Here is a 22,108-nt window from a genome sequence, read left to right as displayed (position 1 = left end):
TCTTAGTGGAAAGCTGTTAAACTTTTTCAGAAGGGAGCAAATTGTTTATCTCAGAGCTAGTTTATCTTCTAATCCTTTTACCATCAAATACCAGACTATTGTTTGTGTTAATGATTGGTTTAAATCAGTTTGGCAAAAAGTACTGAGGGGAAGTGGGTGAGATGGTGAAGTTTAACTTTCAAAGATACTTCAAAGTGTTGCTATGCAAAGCTGTATTCTAGAGATAGTGCGTGGGATTCTGGGAGAAAGTTTCATGTAGGGAGAGAGGGAAGTAGATAAGAGAAGTGCTGAGGAAACTAAAGGCTGGTGACCAGCATCTCAAAGCATTTCTTCTGACCAGGTTTCACTTCACTAAAGGTGAGTAGATTTATAAGCAAGAGAAAATGCCATCATTGTAGTCAGATTTGGGCAAACTTTTTCCGAGTGGTTTGGTTTAAGAATCAAAAGGGGTCAATTGATAACCAATAAGAGAAAAAAAGTCTCGTTTAAAAGTTGTGAGATGCCCTGGTTGATCTTTCTTCATTCTTTGTTCATTGACAAGTTTTCTTTCATTTTATTTTATTTTATTTTATTTTTTGGTCATTTTAAACAGAAACCTATTGTGAAATTGCTTGTGTGAGTTCTCTGGGGTTGGGGAAGGTTGCTCTACAATGAACAACCTGGGTGGGTTGGCCCCAGATTGTTGATTGATTCCAAGGTATATAAGAAATGGAGGATTTAGGTAGGAACATTAGGACTTAATAGGAATGTGGCTCACTTTGATCATTTGTAAAGTATGAGCTGGTGTAATTTTAAGGTGGAAATACCAAGAGTGGATGGGTGAGAAAACTAGCTATCTTAAAATTGGTACAAACATATCTTTTATAGCCACTGGATCTGTTGATTGGAGCCAACAGTTATCTGTCTTGTTAGAGAAGCTGTGGTTTCTGCCTTAGTTCGTTCTAATCTTATTCCTGTCTAATCCCATGACAATTAAAGGTATATAATGAAACTATTTCTAAGCCAGTATTGCATAGTAGCCAGAGGATTGAAGATAAAATTGGAATAATACTTGCATAGCTTTAATTTTCACAGACTATTCATCTATTCTATTTCCAATTCTGAAGCATAATGCAAAATTGAGAAAAGGGACTGTTTTGTGTTCTCAGTACCTAACCTTGCACACAGGAGGTGCTTATTAAATGCATGTGGAATTGAGAGTATTGTAAATATTATTGGTGTAATTTTATGGAGGTGGAAACTAAGACTGAGAGAGAAAAACGTTGATTTCTAGGATTACATGACTAATAAATGTAAGACCTCTGTTTTGAAGCCAGCTCTAATAATTTCAGATCTAGTTCTCTTTTCCCTTCAAGGATTGATCAGCCACAGTCAAGTACAGCCACTGTACTTTGACTCCATTTTGGTGATGTTATTGATTTTCTTTGAGTAAGGATGAACAACAAAAATTATCAGTCCCATCTATAATTTACCAACTGACTTGCTTAACCTTTGTGAGTTTGTTTCCTCATCTGTTAAATATGGATAATCCACTAACTTCTTAGAGTTGTTTGCTGAGGATCAAATGAGATGCACTTTGTGTCCATTAAAAGCCAGCTGTAAATTTAAGTAGCATTATCATTATGTGAAAAGATGTTTGCTGCCACAAAATTCCAATAAAATTAAAGGAATTTTAAATAGTCTCAGAGATGGATTTGACCTTGTACTAACTTGCACTTGCTTAATACAGATAAAAAGAATTTTAATTTTGCCCCATCTGAGAGAAATATTCGCTGCTCTCCTTTGGAAATTGCTGATGCTTAGCATTTTATCTGCTCTGCATCCCTCTGTATTGCTCTAAGAAAACAAAACAATACCAAGGGGAAAATTTTCCATTTTATAGCCTTAGGCTAATTCCTTTCCCCCATTTCTACCCAAATAGACAGGTTGATAAGGGATTGCCTCTTGGTTTCTGCCTACCTTAATTTGAGGCTTAGATTAAAGGTAGTTGTGGCCTACTTAGGCAACTCAGATACTTAATAGGTATTTTATGCTTTTTATTTCCCTGGAATGTAAGATGATTAACATTTTTATTCTAAATTTCTTTGTGGAATTGAGAAAAACTTAAGTTTTCTGACATTTGCATCTTTCTCAGTGTGGTTGATGTTAATTTTGGTACCATCTAATATTAAAGAAGCATTTTTTTTTTCAGCTTTACTTTTAACACCGTTGAGTCCCTTTTCTCCTGTAAATTAGGAATCATGGATTTATTCTTGTAAGATACCTTAGAGGTCACTGAGTCAAATCCCCTTCATTTATAGCTGAGAAACTAAGGCCCAGAGAAGTTAAATAGCTTGCCTGTGGACCTACAGGCTATGAGGGATAAAAAAATATATATGTTTTCAAACTCAAGTGCACTGTCTTTCCCAGCTCTCTTTGCACTATCCCAAGATAAAGTCACAGAATTTTTTTGAAGAAAACTTTACAAAGCTCCTGAGAAATGTGAATTATTTCCATCTTATTGTCACAGAAACTCTTGAACAGAATACAGGTATATGGATATAATAAGTAATGTGTGTGTGCATGCGCATGTGTGTAAAAAAGACAGAAAAAGAGAGAGATACCCACAGAGAGAGAGGGAGAAAGAGAGAATGAAAATCTGAGCACATCAAAAAAATCACAGAATTTTAGAGCAGCTAGGTGGCATTGTGAATAAAGAATTGTATTTGGAGGTAGGAAAAGCTGAATTATAATATGGCCTCAATCACTTGCTAGCTCTGTGATCTTGGCAAGTTAACCTTTATCTGCCTCCAGTTTCCTCAACTGTAAAATGGGAATAATAATAGCATTTATCTTCCAGGATTATTATAAATATTAAATGAAATAATTTTCATAAAGAACTTAGAATGCCTGTTACATACTAGATACTTGCTAACTGCTTGTTCCCTTCCCCTGGAAGAGAGGCCATCCAGTCTAATTTTCCCTATAGATACATGAAAAAACTGAGACCCAGAAAGGAAATTTCATTTGCTTAATATTAGACAACTAATGAATGGCAGAGCTGGATTAGAACCCAGTTCTCTGGAGTCCCAATTCAATGCTCTTTCTGTTTTTGTTCACAGCTTGTTATTTAGTGTCTGAGACTTGACTACAGACTATGTCTCTTGTCTGTTATTCCATTGTTTTTCTTATCTTTTCAAAATTTTCTCTCTAGTTTCTGTTCCCTTGCAGAATAATTTTCATGGAGGAGAGGAAATGTGTTATAGTTCATAGAATTGGATCTCAAGGCTCTAAATTACCCTTGTAGGGTCAATAACTATCTGCTAAGGCAATCTCTAGCTAGTGCATGGAAAATTTCTCACTCAGGACAGAGCTTAAATCATCCCCAATAGGTCTACTTTATGATCTTGCTGAAAGTGCCAATTTTTGTATCCATTTGGAAAGATGGGTAAGGTAGGTAAGAGACAATTTCTCTCCTCTGGCTGATGAATGGAGCCCAGAAGAAGGGTCAGTGCATTTTTCTGGCACTTGATTGAGTTTAGAGAATCATTTTTCATTTCAAATATACTCTTTTTATCTCTAGAATATGATTTTTGTGTGGATCTTTTGTTGTTAAAATGTCATTGAGGTAGGAAGACAGTTGTCAAGAGTTTACTATCTTTTCCTCTCTGCTCCACTATGCGGATTCTACTATGAAACTCTGGAAGATGATCTTTCTCCACTTTGCTATTCAACTTTCATGCTACTAGTTCTCTTCCTCCTTTTTGTTTTTCCAGGTAGGAAAATAAGCTTGAATTTAAATACCATTAGAATAGGTAGATGGAATTATTATTTAATGGAATCTGATGAAACAGTGTTAGATATAAAGAAGTGCTCAATAATTATTTAAGTGATTTTATATCTTAGCACCTTACATTTACTCTCTTGTCTGGAAAGAGAAAAGGAATTTTCAATAGGCATATGGATAAGAAGAGAATACAGAATATGGGAGCCCCATTTTTAAAAGCATAATTGCATTTTATTTTCAGGCAATAAGCATTTATTGTCTCTTTTCTACTGCTATTCTTTTAGGGGGGGGGAAATCCCAAATTTTGCAACAAACTTGCATATTTAAGAAAAAAAATTCCCTCATTAAGTATCTCCAAATTGGAGTCTCGTTCTGCATAACAGCCTCTTACCTCTTTATTAGGAGGTAAGTAGTATGTTTTCATCATCTCTCCATTGGAATCATGTTTGGTCACTGCACTAATCAGAGCTCTTAGATTTTTCAGTTTGTCTTTACAATGCTATTGTCTTTGTATAAACTGTTGTATAAACCTACTCCCTTCACTCTGCCTCAGTTCATGATTTCTTTCTAAAAGCATCCCTTTCATCACTTCTTCTGGCACAATAGTGTTTCATTATATTCATAGTCATTTGCCAATTAATAGGTACCCCCTTAGTTTTCAGTTCTTTGTCATTAAAAAAGAGCAGCTATAAATATTTTTGTACAGATATAGTCAGTATCTCCTTTTTAAGAAGTCTTGGCCCTAAGCTTTGTCACCAGGTGACAAAAGAGGTGTCAGAGGTGATACAGAAATAGTTGTGTGACCTTCCTGAGATACCTGATTTGAGTTTCTTAATCTTCAAATGGAATAATTGCACTAAAAATGACCTTTCCATTCTCTAAAATTTGATGACTAAGATCCTTTATCTTTCTGTAGAATCTAAAGTTATATGAGACAGGAAAGTTTGTTGCACACAGTGAATCATTTAGGCATACAATTTCCTGGGTCTGAAGATCTGGCTGAGCCAAGCAATAATAATGAAACTATATTCTGAGTGTTGGCTAATTTATGAAGGTTGTTTCAACAAAACTCCAAATCTTCCCTGGAATGATTTGGGGCCTTGGACAACTTTCAGGTGATTCTAGGGAGTATATTTTCTTTAACAGAGAGAAAGACTGAATTGTACCCATAGCGAAATAGTTAAATATCATGGAATTTTTGAATAGGAAGTGATCTTACAAGCTATTTTCTTCAATTCATTCATTTTACATATCAGGAAAATCTCTTGAATTTTAAGTTTAGAGGAAACTGAGGGTAAGATGAATAGAGACCCTCAACTGGAGTCAGGATAAGTTGAGTTCAAATTCTGTCTCTGACACTAGCTCTATGTCCCTGTGCAAGTAACTTAATCTTTGTCTGCCTCAGTTTCCTTATTTAGGGATAATACCACCTATCTCACAGGAGGGTTGTGAGAGTAAAATATTTGTAAAGCACATTGCAAACCTCAAAGCACTATACAAATGATTTGTTATTTGATTGTTTTCTGTTGTATCTGACTTTTCATGATTTTTGGGGGGGTTTTCTTAGAAAAAATATTGAATACTGTTTCATTCTCCAGGAAACTAAGACAAATAGGATTAAGAGACTTGCCCAGAATCACACATCCAGTAAGTATCCAGGCTGAACTTGAACTTAACCAGGCCTAGAACTCTATTCCTGCCACTCAGGTGCCACTTAGCTGCCATTATTAGTTTTCTTTCCTTTTAGTTTTTTCCCTCTCAATTTGTTATTCTTCCTTATTCAAGTATTACAGTGATTTAGCAATGACACATGTATATCATATATTATACATGTATTATATTACATATATACTATTATACATATATTATATATATTTACATATATAAATATGGAGTCCATTTGACTGAGGAAGAAAAGTGCTCTTGAATAGAGAAATCCCTTGTAGGTAGACACAGTATTCTGGGGTATAAGATAGGGACTAAACTTGATGCCTCAGAAACTACTTATTGGGCAGAAAGACTAGGAACAGATTGATTAGTAATCATTTATAACTTTAAAATTCATCACCCCACCTATGGGAAGAGAGTCAGTGGAGTTATATCCATTGGCAGATATTGGCAGAGATATAGAAATAGAAAAAATTGTTTATTTGAGAAACATGATTACACTACTGAGTGGGTGGGGGTGGGGCACCAAGTTTAGGTAAAACATAGTCCCTACTACTACTCTCATGAAATTTATAAACTAATAGGGGGATTAGATACAAATTGGTAATTATAAGCGGTTATAATTGAAGTCAACCAGATTTGACTTCAAATCCTACCTGACATACTTAAGAACTTCAGTTTATCAAATACAAAATAGCTAATGATCACAGTATTTTAGACTAGGAAATGACCTTACAAGTCATCTAGTTCATGTGACTTATTGTACAGATCAGAAAAGTCTCTAAGCTTTAAGTTTAGAGGAAGTTAGGAAGTAAGCTGGATAGAGTCCCTGACTAGGAATCAAGAAGATGAGTTCAAAGGTCAAAATCCTACCTCACTGGTGGTGTGATCCCAGACCAATCATTTAACCTCTGTCTCATTTGCGAGTTGTTGTGGGGATAAAATGAAAAAAAATTATTAAAAAAAACTTTGCCAACCTTGAAGAGCAACATAAATGCCAGTTTATTATAAAGAATATTATAAAGTAAGGGATTTTGAGAGTTTAAAAACAAAGCCTCTTATAAGATCTGAAAGGGAAAGGTAATACCAAATGGGGGATATCAGGGAAACTTTGATCAAGATATTTTGAGCTGAGAGTTAATGGATAAGTAGGATTTCAGCAGGCAAAATGGAAAGGTTAGGGAAAAACAAAAGATAAAAGCATGGAATTGGTCTCTCGTTGAGAGACTTGTTCAGTTTGACTGGAGCACAAAAGCAATGAAGGAAAAAATATACTAGATATACTTAGAAAAAGAAGGTAGGACCAGATACTGGAAAATTTTGGGTGCTTGAACTTCACAATGATAGTTAATATTACTATGAAGGATGCACTGTACTAAGTCCTTAACAATGATGTTATTATTCCCCTTTTACAAATGAGGAAACTGAGACTAACCAAGGTTAAGTGACCTGCCCAGAAATACATGGCTTGTAAATGTCAGGCAAGATTTCAACTCAGATTGTCCTGGCTCTAAGCTCAGTGCTCACTACTGCCTTAAGTAGATAATGTGGGAATTATCCACTGAAAATTTCTGAATGAGAGGAATATAAGCAGAATTATGTATTTGTTCAGTTGTGCCTGATTTTTTGTGACCCTATTTAGGGTTTTCTTTGCAAAGACACTGAAGTGATTTGCCATTTTCTTCTTCAGTCCACTTTTACAAATGAGGAAACAAGAAGGCTGACTTGCCCAGGATCATACAAGTAGTCAGTGTTTGAGGCTACTTTGAATTTAGGTCTGCTTGACTGGACTTTTTATACATTGCATCACCTAGTTGAATAGAATAATGGATAAAGATTAATTGATGGAGGTATTGGGGAGGGAGAGACATTTAGAGGTGGGAAGGTGGATTAGAAGTAGGAAGAGCTACTTATTAGAAAAAAGACTATTACTGCAGGCTAGGTAGGTGATAACAAGATTTACCCCATGGTGATGGCAGTGAAAACAGAGAGGAGAATCAAAGTGGAATTCAGTGAAGTTGATATTGAATAGGAGAAGTAAGCAGGGGGGCAGGTTGGGGAGGGGAATGGAAGATAACTTCACAGTCTTCCAAAATTATCATACTGTCTGGCTGTGGTGGCCTGGATGAAGTTTTAGCTACTTAGGAGGCTGAGGCTGGCTATTTGTCTGCCTCATTAGACTGAGATTTTTGAGTCTTTGTGTCTTTTACCTGTCTTTGTATTCCTAACACTTACCGAAGTGTCTGGCACATAGGAGGTGCTTAATAAATGTTTATTGACTAACTGATTTGCTTTGGGTCACACAACTGTTGAGTGGGATTTGGATTTAGGTTTTTCCTGATTCCAAGTTCAGTGATTTTAGCTATTAAGAACTCTTGTAATTAAAGATAAAGAGCAAAAGCAAAAAAGGTAGCTAAAAAGATCACACAACTGAGTAGAATAGCATATGCAATTGCTGTGATACGGGAGCCACCGGCCAGTGCCTGCTGGAGGTCTAAGTCAGACTTGTAAAATGGATCTTTTCATGTGAGAGGTTGATGATACAAGGAGACTGAGAGGCAGTTGTGTTCTCTGCCTCCGACTTATTTCATTCCCATTCCACAAGGAACATCTGCAAAGGCTGCTTTGCAATGCCTTCAAGTGTTATGATTCACTTCTGTGAAGGCGCTAGGAGAACTGACTTGCTCCTTCACTTAGGCATGGTTCTTAACAATTCCCCATTTTTTGTTTTATGGGAGTGTAATTATTTTTTTCCCCACAGCATGGTCTGTAAGTTTATGCATTGGCTGTTATTTAAGTCCACATACTAAGGTGTCTGAGTCCCCATGCTAGAGAGTGCAGACAGCACTATAGCAGTGTTGAAGCTTGTGAGATGTCATGGGGGCAGACTTTCAAATGGAGAAGAGGACTATAGTCAAAACATGTAAGTCTCTCATCAGTCTCCTGGTTCTGCCCTTTGATGTTTTGGCCCATTTAAATACCCTGACTTCTTTTCTCCCTTTTCCCAGAGGTTACTGAAGGAACTCTGGGAGGATCCTACTCACAAACAGCTCTCGGATGCTACTGCTTCTTTGTTTCTTGTGTTTCTTGTGTCCCATGTAGTGTCCTGAGTAGCTTTCTGGAGGATCTTGGGGACCATCTTTGGTCTTAGTAGAGGAGTGAAGGAGGCAGGAGAACCACCAGGATGGTCTCTCATTTCTAGTCCTCTCAGCCTTAAATACCTCAGTATGATTACATCATTACATCACACTAAGTTTGTGTGAACTAGATTACATCATTACAGCACACTAAGTATTTTCTAATTATAGATCACACTGATTAAGTGCTAACTATAAGCACCCTGTCAGTATCCCTTGCTTCAAGTATATCTTACCCAGAGTTCCCCCATTATCTGTGGCCCTCTACATGTAATATTCACCAGCTGCAATGAAGGAGCAGCTAGGTGGCATAGTGGATAGAGTGCCTGGTCTGGAGTCAAGAAGACTCATCTTCTCAAGTTCAAATCTGACCTCAAATACTTAGTAGCTGTGTGACCCTGGGCAAATTACTTGTTGTTTGCCTCAGTTTCTTTATCTATAAAATGAACCAGAAAAGGAAATAGCAAATCACTCCAGTATTATTGCCAGGAAAACCCCCAAATGGGGTAACAAAGAGTCACATGCAATTGAGAATAATTGAATAACAGTGAGGGGAAGTGAAATTTTCTCAATTCTTCTCTGAGGTCAGGTTTGCTTACAATTCATTTTGTGGTTTTTTCCCCTCCCATTTATACTGCTGCAGTAATTATGAGTACTCTTTTTCTTATTTCTACTTGTAGAGATTTCAGCCAACAATCTCATTTTATAGATATGGCAAGTAAGGTCCAAATTGGATTAGATTCACTCAAAGTCACACAAGTAGTAAATGTCAGAAATGGGATTTGAATTATTCCCTAAGCAAAATACTATGTCTCTCTCTATAACCCACCATCTAAGTGGATCCCAAAGAGGAATGCTCTCTCCTATTTTTTCTTGATATGGGAAAAAACTGACCTACAGAATTTGTTCTGTAGCTTGGTCTCTGTTGTTAAAGACTTCAAAGGCTGTCTGTCTCCAATAATTAGACTGGAGATGTGTGGGATCCCATAATCAAATTTTGGAGGTTCCACCAAATATCTGAGGGGTGGACTGACCAATAAAATTCACCTGGAGAAGAAGGGTCAAAGTTAATTTATTTTTTTCAAAGCTTCTAATTGACTTTGGAAAAGAACTAGGTTTTTATCAGTCCCTTGAGTAATCTCTTTCAGATTTTCATAATTTACCTGTTTCTTAATTCTTCTTTTCATTTCTTCTAGCAGGCAGGTTATCATTTATCTTTCCTCTTTCTATCTCTGTCATCCTGATTGTCCCATGAGAATTGGTGAATGGGTCAGCTATTGTCCCAGGGCAATAGCTAGTACCTGAGAAGTACTCAACCATGTTGTCCCTGAATTTTTGAGCCAGATCCCAAATTCTTTTTTTCTCCTTAACTGCACAATAGAAGATAAAGGTTTTAACATCTCCCCAAGAAAGATTAAATTGGGGAGCTACCATTTTAAAGTCTTCAAAAAATGGAGTGGAATCTATGGAATAATGGCCAAATTTTATCTTAGCTTGGGAAAGATCAAATATCAAAGAGTCTGGCCCTTGCTGTAAGAATCTGGGAGACCATTGATTGAGAAGGAGAGTTGGATGGATAAAGGAGAGTTTTTTGATACTGGTGGCATGGGAACAGGAGCTCATCATCTAGAAGATCAGTTTATTCTTTATTCCTCTTGTCTGGAGTAAATTTAGATAGGAGCATCCTCCTTTGTTGACATTGGGTTGGATCTTGCAAAAGGACTGTAAAATCCTGGACATATGGAACCTCAGTCCATTTCCCTTTGTGGCAGGGTGAATAAAAGTTTCAAAATAACATTATAATTAAGGGACTCCAAAACAGTCCATTTTTTCTTGGTCCTCAAAGTTGTAATGAGACCAGGTAGCATTAAAAAAAATCAAGATGTTTCTTTTTAAGGTCTTGAAGACTGAGCTTCTTTCAATTCTTCAAAAGGCAATCTAAGGATGAATCCCCGGTTGTAGAAGGTAATACACAGCTATGAGCTATAAAAGGATTTGGGAGCAGGAAACCAAAAACTTTAGTCACTCATCTCTGCTGATCTATTAGAAGGAGAGGAATAAACAGGAGATATTCCCAAGAAAAGCCTTGAGAGGCTTCCCATCTCAAGAGGGAACTCCGATGGGGCTATGATCTGCTCAATCCAATAGTAGGGGAATTCTGTGTAAAGTATACTTGAAACAAGGGATACTTACAGGGTGCTTATAGTTAGCACTTAGTGTGATTGATGAGATAATGGTTCTCTAGTTCACACACACTTAGTGTGCTATAATGATGTAATCACACAAGTTCTCCTAAGTGCTTGAAGGAATGCAACTACAGAGCAAAGGAAAGGAGATGGGAGGTTTACTTTGACTAAGAGAGGTCTTGAGCCACAGACTATTCCTCATACAGGGCACCTACATTCACAAGGTATACCACAAAATCAAGAAGGTGGGGAGATGTTTGGAATGAATTCCCAAACTCAGCCCATCTCCAGACAAAGGGCCATTGCTTTATTGTGATGCTTAGCAAGCTAGCAAAATTCCTAATGAACTTGTAATTAATTATGGAGAAGGTGGGACCTTTTATGAGAAAGGACCCTAGGTATGCTAATTTATGCTAGTTATATGTGTCAGTAAGGTTAGAAATTATGATAGTATAGCTTAGATTTGTGCAAGATAGTTGCCTTCCTGCATGGATATAGCAACTATGGCATCATTACAAAGTAGCTCTGTCTATACAAGACAATTTTGTTAAAACAAGAAATTCTGCAGTGTCAATTAGTCCCTGTTTCAAGAAGAGATAGCAGTAAATAGCATTTCTCACTGGATAATGCCAGATATATAGTATTTAGCCAGAGTCTGTTCACCCTAATATTGGGACACCAAATCCAGTCCTCTTTCCATCGTGGTTAATGTTATCTTTTGTTATCTCTGTACCATTTCATGGTTCTGTATACTACATATTCTTGATTTTTTTTCACCATCCCCCAATTTATAGATAACTATTTTGTTTCTAGTTCTTTGTTATTCCACAAAGTGGAATTCTACTACAAATGTTATTCCAAAAGTGCTGCTAATGAACATATGGAGCCTTTTTTTTTTTTTTTAAATGTTAATTATACATTTCAAGATAACTTGACTAGGCTTATGGGTATACTTTGTGACTAATGAGCATATTAATTTTGTGGAGCATTGGGAGGTGAGGAGATTTCTGAAATATCAACCTATGGCCTCAAAAGGGGCACTGCCAAGGAAGGAGATCTTTCTTAGGCATTGGAAGATTCAGTCTTCTTCCTGGAACTCCCTTAATTCAGTCGCACTGTACATTTTTTCTCTTCTCTTTCCCTTCATTTTGCTGGGTCAGAAATAGCAACTTAGGATGGATCTTGTGTGGTGGGAACTGGATGAACTTATAAAGTTTCCTTTTTCGTCATCCAGAAGTGAAGCAGAAACTAGGCAGCAGATACCATGGACTTCGCTGGTGCCTGAGGGTTTTGTGGTTGCCAAGTTTGATGTCTAACATAACTTGTCAAGCCAGGGGAAAGAGGAAGTTAAAACTAAGAGACTTAGACCTCTTCTCCCTGAGGAACTTAACCAGTCTGTTGTCTGACTTTTTTCCAGCTAGTGCCATGATGCTTTCCAGCTTGTTCAGTTGCATACTGATGGTACTTCTTACAGGTATGTATGTGTGTGTGTAGCTGGATAATATGATCTACATATAGAAGGACTTTAGGGCTTTGTTTAATCTCTGTACTTCTTATATTTCAGTAAATCTCCTACTTTCCATTCAATACTAAAGGAAAATATATTAGTGTGCCAGATATATGTACATGAGAATTATAATATAAAGATTAATTAATTTTTCATAAAGAAAGCTTTATTTGACACTTAACCTTATTAATATTATAAAGCTGTTAAATGTTTATTAGACTACAGTTAAATAAATTAGTGAGGCTTCTGATTCTGTTTCATATCAACCAACAGTCTTGGTTTTTAAAAAAGTTTTTAAAAGGGATAACTATCATTTTCATTCTCCCTGTTGTTTCTTGTTTTGGATTTAATGAAATCAGAGACAGATAATTTGTTATAAGTGGAAGTAATTCTTTTTGGAATGTTTTAATAGGATAATAGTTGTTTATAAACTATTTCCCTCTTGTTCCTTTAATAAGTTTCATGTAAAGGGCAAGTGAAACTTGAGTTTGGAAACCTGGAGAACATCTGTGGATGACAAAATAAGGACAGGAAAGGGGTGTTTGATCTAGTGAACCTTAAAGCCTAGTTCACATGAAAGGGCATGGGAAATGCTCTGGAGAATGGCCCCCTAATGGGCTAGGAATCAATCTGAAGTCAAATGCCATCTGTGCATGGAATAGGAAAGTTATTCTTTAGAATCAAAAGATGGCATAGAGCTGGAAGGGACCCCAGAGACCCTCTAGTGAAGTTTCCTTATTTTCCATATGGGGAAACTCAGAACAAGGGCACTTAAATGACTTATTCAGGGTCATACAAGTGATGAGCCTCAGAGACTCAGAGGTCCTTTGCCTTCAAATCTAGTGCCATTTGTCAGGCTCCTACCATTCTATCATACAGAATGTAATTGATGAGCTACCTGCATCCTACCTTTAAGCTGCTGGAATTGGTTTGGACTAACAAGGAGTAACAGAAGAGAAGAGATCACACACATATATACGAATATTTATATTTACATGTATTTCTATCTATAGATGGCTGGATTTCTCTTTCTGTCTCTCTCTCCTCTCCCACTTCCCTCCTCCCTCTTTTCCTCTCTTTCTTTCTTCCCCTTGCCCTCCCCATCTCTTTCTCTTCTTCTCTCCCCCTCCCTCTGTTTCTTCCTCTCTCCCTCTGTCTCCCTCTGTCACCCTCTCTTCCTCTGTCTGTCTTGAACATCAGTTCATGTAAGTTTTTCTAGGTTTTTCTGAAATCATCCTGTTGTTATTTATAGCATAATAGCATTTCATTACACTTATCTTGTTTACCAGCCAATTTATGGACATTTGCTCCATTTCCAATTCCTTTGCCACCACAAAAAGAGCTGCTATAAATAATTTTGTACAAATAGGTCTTTTTATCTTAAAAATCTCTTTGAGATATAGACTTCCTGGTTCAAAGAATATACACAGTTTTATGATCTTTGGGTGTAGTTTCAAATTGCTCTTTTCAATGGTTGGGTCAGTTAACTACTCTACCAACAATGCATTAGGGTTCTGGTTTTTCTATATTAGTTGCAACACTTCTTATTTTTCTTTTCCTTCATATCAGACAGTCAGAGAGCTGTGAGATCATATCTCAGAATTATTTTAATGTGCATTTCTCTAATTCGTAGTGATTTAGAGCATTTTTTCAGTGACTAGAGATAACTTTGGTTTCAACTCCCTGTTCATATATTTGGCTATTTATCAGTTGGGAAATAACTTGTATGTTATAAATTTGACTCGGTTCTCTATATATTTAAGAAATAAGGCCTTATTACAGATATCTGATGTAATTTCTCCCTTCTCTGCAGCTTTCTGCTTTCCTTCTAATCTTGGTTGCATTGGTTTTTGTTTGTGCAAAAAAGTTTTTAATTTAATTAATAATTGATTTCTGAAAGTTTCAGGACACATTTCCTTCCTTACTTCAATAATCTTTACAACTTGAAAGTAATGAATCCTTAGGGCTTCATGTGAAGATATTATTTTTAATACATCATCTTAAAGTGTATTTATTTTTAAAAATCATAATGTAGGAATCTTGATGTTGGAGTCATAAACCTTGGATTTGAAGCACAACCTAGAACACTTAACTAGTCGTGTGATCCTTTGTCAAGTACCTTAATTTCTTTGAATTTCAGCTTTTCTGAAGAGACAAATGGAGACAAATAATACTGACTAGTTCAGAGATTATTCACATCATTTCAATTCAACCATTGAAAACTATGTACTATTATTAAGTGTTAGAGATACAAAGAGAGTGATGAAAGTAGCTCTGTCCTTAAAGACTGTACATTCTACAAGAAAGCCTTTGAAAATTGTCATGCTAATTTCTGACAGAAGAAATGTAGGTTCTTCTTATTATTAGAGTAGTGACATATTCCATAGTGAACAGAGTGCCAGTCCAGAATTAGGAAGACACATCTTCTGACCTCACTAGTTGTATGACCTTGGGCAAGTCACTTGACCTTGTTTGCCTTTAGTTTCCTCATCTAGAAAATGAGTTGTAGAAGGAAATGGCAAACCACTTCAGTACCTTTGCCAAGAAAATCCTAAATGGGGTCACAAAGAGTCAGGCATGGCTGAAAATGTCTAAAACTCAAATTACTATTATTATTATTTCTGATTTCTTGTTTTATTTATTTATTATTATTTTGTTGTTATTTTTCTACCTTTTTATTATGAGACACATCTTGGTGTAGTAGTTAGAGAGCCAGCTTCAGAGCCAGGAAAACCTAGTCCTGCCTCTGACATATACTGATTGTATGGCTCACTGATATCAAACTCAAATAGAAAATGTGTTTGGGGAAGGTGGTATAGTTAGGCCTTGGAGTCAGGAGGAACTAGAGTTCAAATGTGGTCTCAGATCCTTACTAGCTATGTGACCTTGGGTAAATCACTTAAGCCTTATTGCGTTCAAATAAAAAAGAGAGAGAGAGAGAGAGAGAGAGAGAGAGAGAGAGAGAGAGAGAGAGAGAGAGAGAGAGAAGAGAGAGAGAGAGAGAGAGAGAGAGAGAGAGAGAGAGAGAGAGAGAGAGAGAGAAAGGAAAAAAGAGAGGAAGAACAAAAGAAAGAAAGAAAGAAAGAAAGAAAGAAAGAAAGAAAGAAAGAAAGAAAGAAAGAAAGAAAGAAAGAAAGAAAGAAAGAAAGAAGGAAAGAAAATGTACTAGATTTTACATAAGAATCCTTGTGGGCTAAATATTGAATTAGAAAATCACATATTACCATTATCTGTGTTCTATTACATTTTTAAATTTAATTTGTTAAATATTTCACAATTGTATTTTAATTTGTTTTTGTTAAGATACAGAGTGTTAAGGTGGCAATGTAGAAAAGGCAGGCCTTAAATTTAATACCTCTGCTTTCTAGGCAATTCTCTTAGAAGGTCTACCTCTAGTAGATAGAAGTAGTTTCCTCATTGGGGCTTCCTTAGATGATTGAAATCACAGCTCTAGTCCCTATTCTTCCTTTACACTCTACAAAGTACCTTATTCTTTTTTATTTTCCATCATGCTCATACTATTCCACTTAAAAATGCTGGCATTTATATAGCAATTCAGGGTTTACCAAGTGCTTTATATAATTTACCTCATTTGATTCTTACATTCCTGTGAATGAGGAGCTGTTATTATCCCTATTTTATAAGATGAAGAAAACTGAGACTGAGCTAGCCTAAGTGACTTCCACAGGGATGCAGAACTTGTGCCTGAAACAATCTTGAACTCCTGTTCTGACTCCAAGTCCAAAGCCCAGTCACTACAGTCTGTTTTCTAATCTCCATCTTTTTTCTTTACCAGCAGGTACTTCTGAGTCTGCAAGGATTGTCAGAGGAATAGTGGGTCAATCTGTCACTTTGCCTTGCACATATTCAGTGCATAAGGGTGTCAACACTATGTGTTGGGGTCGTGGATGGTGTCCTCTGAATAAGTGCTCAAATGAAATCATCTGGACAGATGGACACAAGGTGACTTTTCAGCATTCCAATCGATACCACTTAAAGGAGAACGTTTCTCAAGGAATTGTGTCCTTGACAATAGAGAATGTGACAAAGGCAGATGCTGGATTCTATTGCTGCCGGGTGGAAATTGCTGGTTGGTTTAATGATCAGAGAATCACAATGACACTGAAAGTTGAACAAGGTGAGTCTTGTTCCTTTTCTCCAAATGAAATATATTTGTGAAAGACTTAGCTCAGTGCCTTGCTCATAGTAAATGTTATAGAAATGCTTAATCTCCCCCATTCCCTTTTCCTTCTCTAAAAATTTTCCTAAAGAAAATTGAGTCAAAGGACTTTTCCTAGGTTTTCTGATCTCAGTTTCCTGTTTGGATTAGTTAAGGTCTTTATTCTAGGTCCTCTCTACTGTAGGGAAACTATTTTTTGTGGAGAACTGATATGAGTTTTATTTTGCGTGTGTGTGTGTTTTTGGTGAGGTAATTGGGGTTAAGTGACTTGGCCAGGGTCACACAGCTAGTAAATTTCAAATGTCTAACACTTTATTCAGATCCTCCAGACTCCAGACCTGGAGTCCCATCCACTGCATCATCTAGCTGTCCTGAGAACTGATACATTCAGATGATTCACTTTTACTTTCTAGGCTTTTGGAAAAGAGATTTATTGAAATTGATATACTTTTGTCCCCTCTTGCTGCCATGACCAGCAGAAAGGATAATGAATTTTGGAAAAGACCTGCATTCATCCTGATTCTGCTACTTCTGGGACTTTGGGTCCACAGATGGCAGATCTAGAATCATAACTGGATTAATCTCTAGTCCTAGGTTTTCTCATCTGCAAAGAGAAGATGTTAGTCTAGATGACTATTATAAAGTTCTTTTTCAGATATAAATCAAGAATTCCATGACCTCATTTTATCTTTGCTAGACCAAACAATTCACTCCCATATTGAGATAATGTTAAGGTACCTCAGATAAAAGTTGAAGAGATTCCACAAATATTGCCTAAGGCCCTTAAGTATAAGGTACAGATAGATGTGGGAGAATAAATATGTCAATCCTGATTTCAAAGAACTTAACTTTTACTAGATGGTTCTCCAAAGTTATTAGGTACCTGATGTCATCTTCCTCATTGGACAGTTTCATTTATAGAGGGCCTGAGTCATAGTAATAGTAATGCTTTAATAGTCATAACCTAATAGTAATGAATCCTCAAACTCTGAACTCCACCCTTTGCTTATTGATTGAGTATAGGGATTTTGGATGTGAGCTTTCAAGATAAGACCCAAAACAGTGCCCTCTAAATGGTTGACTTAAAGGAAGCAATGTCTGAGAAAGGGAGAGATGCCAAGAGCAAGTGAACTTAGAAGTGTTAGCATAGACACTCCACTTGTCAAGTGGAGACATCTCTCCTGCTGTACAAGAGTAAAGGAAAGAAACAAGTATTTATTAAACATCAACTATGTGTCAGATGCAGCACTCTCTCCCCTCTACTATCCAGCTGCCACTGCAACAAGATCATAGAAAAATGATTCCAAACTCAGCTCGTGTCATCTTTTTTCAAGAAGATTTTGTTACTTGAGTCTTTTCCAAACTACCTTAGGGTCAACATAAAATCCTTGAAGGCAAAGGCTCTTCCACTTCTATCTTGGTGATCTCTGTGCTTTATATAGTGCCTAGACAGTGTAAGAGCCTAATATATGGCTGATGAATTGAATGATTCCTAGCCTTCTTTAGCCTCAGATGCCTATTTAGCCCATTAATTAAATCAAATTGATTTTGCAAATCCTCCAAACATTTGTTCATTTCCTCACATTCTTTTTCCTGTTACACTTATTTTCTTACTTTTCTCAATCTTAGGGGGATTCCTCAGCTGCTTCCTCTTTTTGTTCCGTGGCCCTCTTTTTAGTTGGATCGGGAACTTAAAAAGATTTTTATTTCAGGTTACATTCCTTTTGTTGTTATTGTTGATCTTATCTTGATCCTTTGGAGCAAAATCTGAGATAAAGGTAGGTGGGCAGCATCTCCCTTCTGCTCTCCAAGAAAAATGAGATGTCTCATTAACAAACATTTCCAAAGTCTATTATCTATCATCCAAGTGACCCAAAGTATTTTTTATGAAGGTGTAGAATCAAGGTATTCAGAGTTTATAATTATTCTTATGTTTTGCAAGGCAATTGAGGTTAAATATCTTGCCCAGAGTCATACTTCCTTAACTAGGAAATGTAAAGAGTCTGAGATCATATTTGAACTCAGGTCTTCCTGATTTCAGGGCTAGTGCTCTATCCACAGTGCCATTTAGTTGCCTCTATCCAGGTTTTAAGTATAATTACTTGCATCTAGAAGGGGCTTGATAAATGCTTGTTGAAATGGGACCTTTTCCCTGAGAAGAAAAAGCCAAATTAAGTCTAATGGAAGAAAGCACTGGACTGTGAGTCAGGAGACCTTGCTTCAGGGTGTGCTGAGAAATGTTTAACAAATGGTTTCCCCCTGAGACACACTTTTAAATTTAATTTTCATTCTTAATACTTTCTCCATCACTTTCTTAAATGTAGATAATCAACACAATAATAACTCAAGCCTTGATTTGTAATATTTGCCATACTCCCAGGTATAAATGCTCACACTGAAAATTTAATAACCAGCTCTCTGGCTCAAGTTTTCTCTAGCATACTCTGCCAGAGTCAGGACTCTGGCTTTTTACCTGGGATAGAATACAATAATCTTTATCCACAGCTTTCCCAGTTGTTAACAAAGCATATAGAGCCCTGGGTTTGGAGTCAAGAAGACCTAAATTCTCTTGGGTAAATAACAATCTCTGTCTGCTTTAGCTTCTTCACTTACAAAATAGGTATAATAATACCAGGGTTGGGAGGCAGATGGTACATAGATAGATACAGAGTCTGAAGTCAGGAAAACCCGAATCCAATCTGACCTCAGACATTTGGTAACTGTGTGATCCTGGGCAAGTGCCTCTGCCTCAGTTTCCTCATATGTAAAATGTAAATAATAGATAAAACCTGACTCCAGGCATTAAATAGGATAATATTTGTAAAGTGATTTGCAAACCATAAAGCAATATTTAAGTGCTAGCCATTATATCTGTCAAATAGACATTATAATCTCTGATTTATCCCTTAAGTATAAAGAAGACATAAAGTGCTTTGAAAATAACTATGCAAATAAGAGTGACAGTTATTTCTTTTTCCTCATAAATAAGCCTAGAGGAAGCTATTACTTGTTCATTAACTGTTCCTTGATGTTGACCCATGAAATAGATTTGTGTGGACCTCATTTAAGAATTTATTCTGGGTCTTACCCTTACTCAGATATAGATTTTGGATCATAAGAATTTTAGAACTGGAATTATAGAATTGGAAAATAAATTCAAATTGGAAAGGACCTGAGTAGCCATTTAGTTCAAACTATATCTGATTAAGAATCCCTTCTCCAACATCTTTGACAAGTAGCTATTCAGACTTTGAGATAGCTCTAAGTCATTTCAGATTTGCAATGAATTGTAAAAAATATTATTTAATTTGATCCTCATAGTAATTCTGTGAAGTAGGTACTATTAATTTTCCCATTTTGTAGACGAATGAACTGAAATAGAGATTAAGTGACTTGAGCAGGATCATACAGCTAATTAGGCTTGAAGTTGAATTTGAACTCAACTCCAGGACTAGTGCTCTATCCACTGGGTCACCTACCTTTCTTTAAGGAAGGTTCCCCCCCCCCCCTTCTAAGGAAGCTTTTCCTTATATAAATCTACTCTTTTATAAATGCCATCTGGGGCAGCTAGATGGCCGGGAGGTCCTGCAGTCAGGAGGACTTGAGTTCAAATCCAATCTCAGTCACTTAACACTTTCTAGCTCTGTGACAGTCACTTAATCCCAATTGCCTTGCAAAAAAACAAACAAACAAACAAACAAACCATCTATTGCTTCTGATTCTTCTTTCTGTGGCTACACTAAACTATCTTAGAGGTCATGAACTCCTCATTTCATAGATACGGTGAAGAAATTGTTCTTCATACAGGAGAAAAGACTTCTCCATTCCTATAAGTGCCAGCACTGTCATTTGGCTTGAAGTCTGTCACTGATCTTTGTATTATTCACCCTTCTATATTATTAATAATTTGCATTATTGAAGTTCACTGATTTTTATATTATGTCCTCTGCCCTAAACTTTTGTTGTTGGCCATTTCTCACAATTTTCTCCAACTCATGTTTTTGTCTACTTCTGTCTCTGAGGCTTCATTCTTGTCTTGAAAGTTTATTTCTAATACTAGTCAGCATTGTTACTGCTCTACTTCCTCTTATCTGATGTTGACAACCACCTACATTGGGGGATTTTTCCTGAAAGAGAGAAGAGGAAACTAAGTATAGGAGCAATGGACAGTTTAATACAATTGAGATTAGCATTATTCAGAAGGTCCCCTATGTGGAGACAAGATATCACATTGCCAAAACTATCTTTAGAAAAGAGAATGTATTTTCAATGAGACAAAATAGATTCTAAATACAGAGAAATAAATCTGGATAAGTCTTTAATAGAACCAACCAAGGCAGATCCCTCCAGAGTTTTTATGGCACCTATTTAATCTTATAATAAAATTCAACTTATTGGTGCTGCAGTGATTGGACTCCAATACCCTTTATTCATTTAGATAGCATTTTGAGTTGTCAAGGATTTTATTTGTACAGATGAAAATTGTTTTGAAAGGATCCTGGGGCCCTATGTAGTAGAATGCATTCTTAGTCCCTACTTTTGGGAGACTGAGGCTGGGATGTCCCTTTGGTTCAGAAATTCTAAGATTCCTTGGGCTAAAGCTGATTGGGTGTTTTCACTATAAATCTGGCACCAATATAGTGAGTTCAAGAGAGAGGGGAACCACCTTCCCTTCCTAAGGAAGGATCAACCATTCTATGTTGGAAAAATAGAGCAGGTAAAAGTTATTGGGATAATCAGTATTGGAATTGGATCCATGAGAACACTTTCTCTGCACTTTCAGCCTAAGTGAGACAAGGAGACCTAATCTTCCCCCATCAAAGAAAAATCCTGGGGATAATATAAAAAAAATTATCATTATCTCCTATTTTTCTAGAGTAGAAATTCTTGATGTGCTTAAAAGTCTTGTTAATTTTGCAATTCTAGTCAAAGGGTTTATACTCTAAATTCTCTTTTTTAGGCAGCTTAATAATATAAATTTAGATTTAAGATAAGATGAAAAATAATCTCATTTCACTGTTGGGAAAATAGTTTATCTCTATTTAGACATATGGATCTCAAAGCCCCTTGTTAACATTAAAGACCTTTGATCATTTAGGTGTTGACCATAATATCTTGGGAGGGCCAGAGGTATTTCGAACTGTTAGCCATTATAATCTAATGGAACATTTTTGAGCAGAGTATTTGCTCCAGATAAAAAGAATTGGGGTACATTTCAGAAGGAAATACAGAGAAGAATGATGGTTTTGAAATTATGTATGAGATAAATTATATAATTTTTAAAAGTAAGCAATATGAAATGGAGATACATGGTTTTATAGATATAATACTTTTTGTGGTTTACCATATATAAGGAAGTTGTCTCTTCATATTTTAAGTTCAGGATAAAAATTTTTTTGAGAGTCAGAAAGAGGAATTTGGGTTATGACTTGTTTTAAATTTTTTTTTGTTTCTTTAAATATTTTCCAATCCCATATACATTTGTTAACATTCCTTTTTAAAAATTTGAGTTCCAAATAATTTCTCCCATGAACCTCTCCCACTCCTTGAGAAGGCCAGCAATATGGTTATCGATTATACATGTGATATCATGCAAATTACATTTTTATATTAGCCACAGGGCAAAAGAAAAAGTATAGAAAACCAAGAAAAATAAAGTTAAAA

At 36.3% G+C, this 22,108-nt stretch overlaps 1 protein-coding gene across 9 annotated transcripts in view; it reads left to right on the top strand.

Moving 5' to 3' along the window:
• The first annotated feature begins 208 nt into the window (after positions 1-208).
• Positions 209-22,108, top strand: part of LOC141556936 (hepatitis A virus cellular receptor 1 homolog) — a 43,774-nt gene continuing 21,874 nt past the window's right edge. The window contains exons 1-3 of one of the 9 annotated variants that reach the window (XM_074291915.1): positions 209-357; positions 12,175-12,231; positions 16,064-16,402. In XM_074291915.1, the coding sequence (XP_074148016.1) occupies positions 12,183-12,231; positions 16,064-16,402 (388 nt within the window). In that variant the 5' untranslated portion in view covers positions 209-357; positions 12,175-12,182. Of the gene's footprint in view, positions 358-10,518; positions 10,537-12,072; positions 12,232-16,060; positions 16,403-22,108 lie in introns of those variants that run through there. The other 8 variants (XM_074291914.1, XM_074291913.1, XM_074291910.1 and 5 more) reach the window with 8 other exon arrangements.

This window comes from Sminthopsis crassicaudata, chromosome 2, assembly GCF_048593235.1.
Source record: "Sminthopsis crassicaudata isolate SCR6 chromosome 2, ASM4859323v1, whole genome shotgun sequence".
NCBI classification, from domain to species: domain Eukaryota; kingdom Metazoa; phylum Chordata; class Mammalia; order Dasyuromorphia; family Dasyuridae; genus Sminthopsis; species Sminthopsis crassicaudata.
Note: the sequence above shows the minus strand (reverse complement) of the source record. Positions and strands in the feature narration are given on the sequence as shown.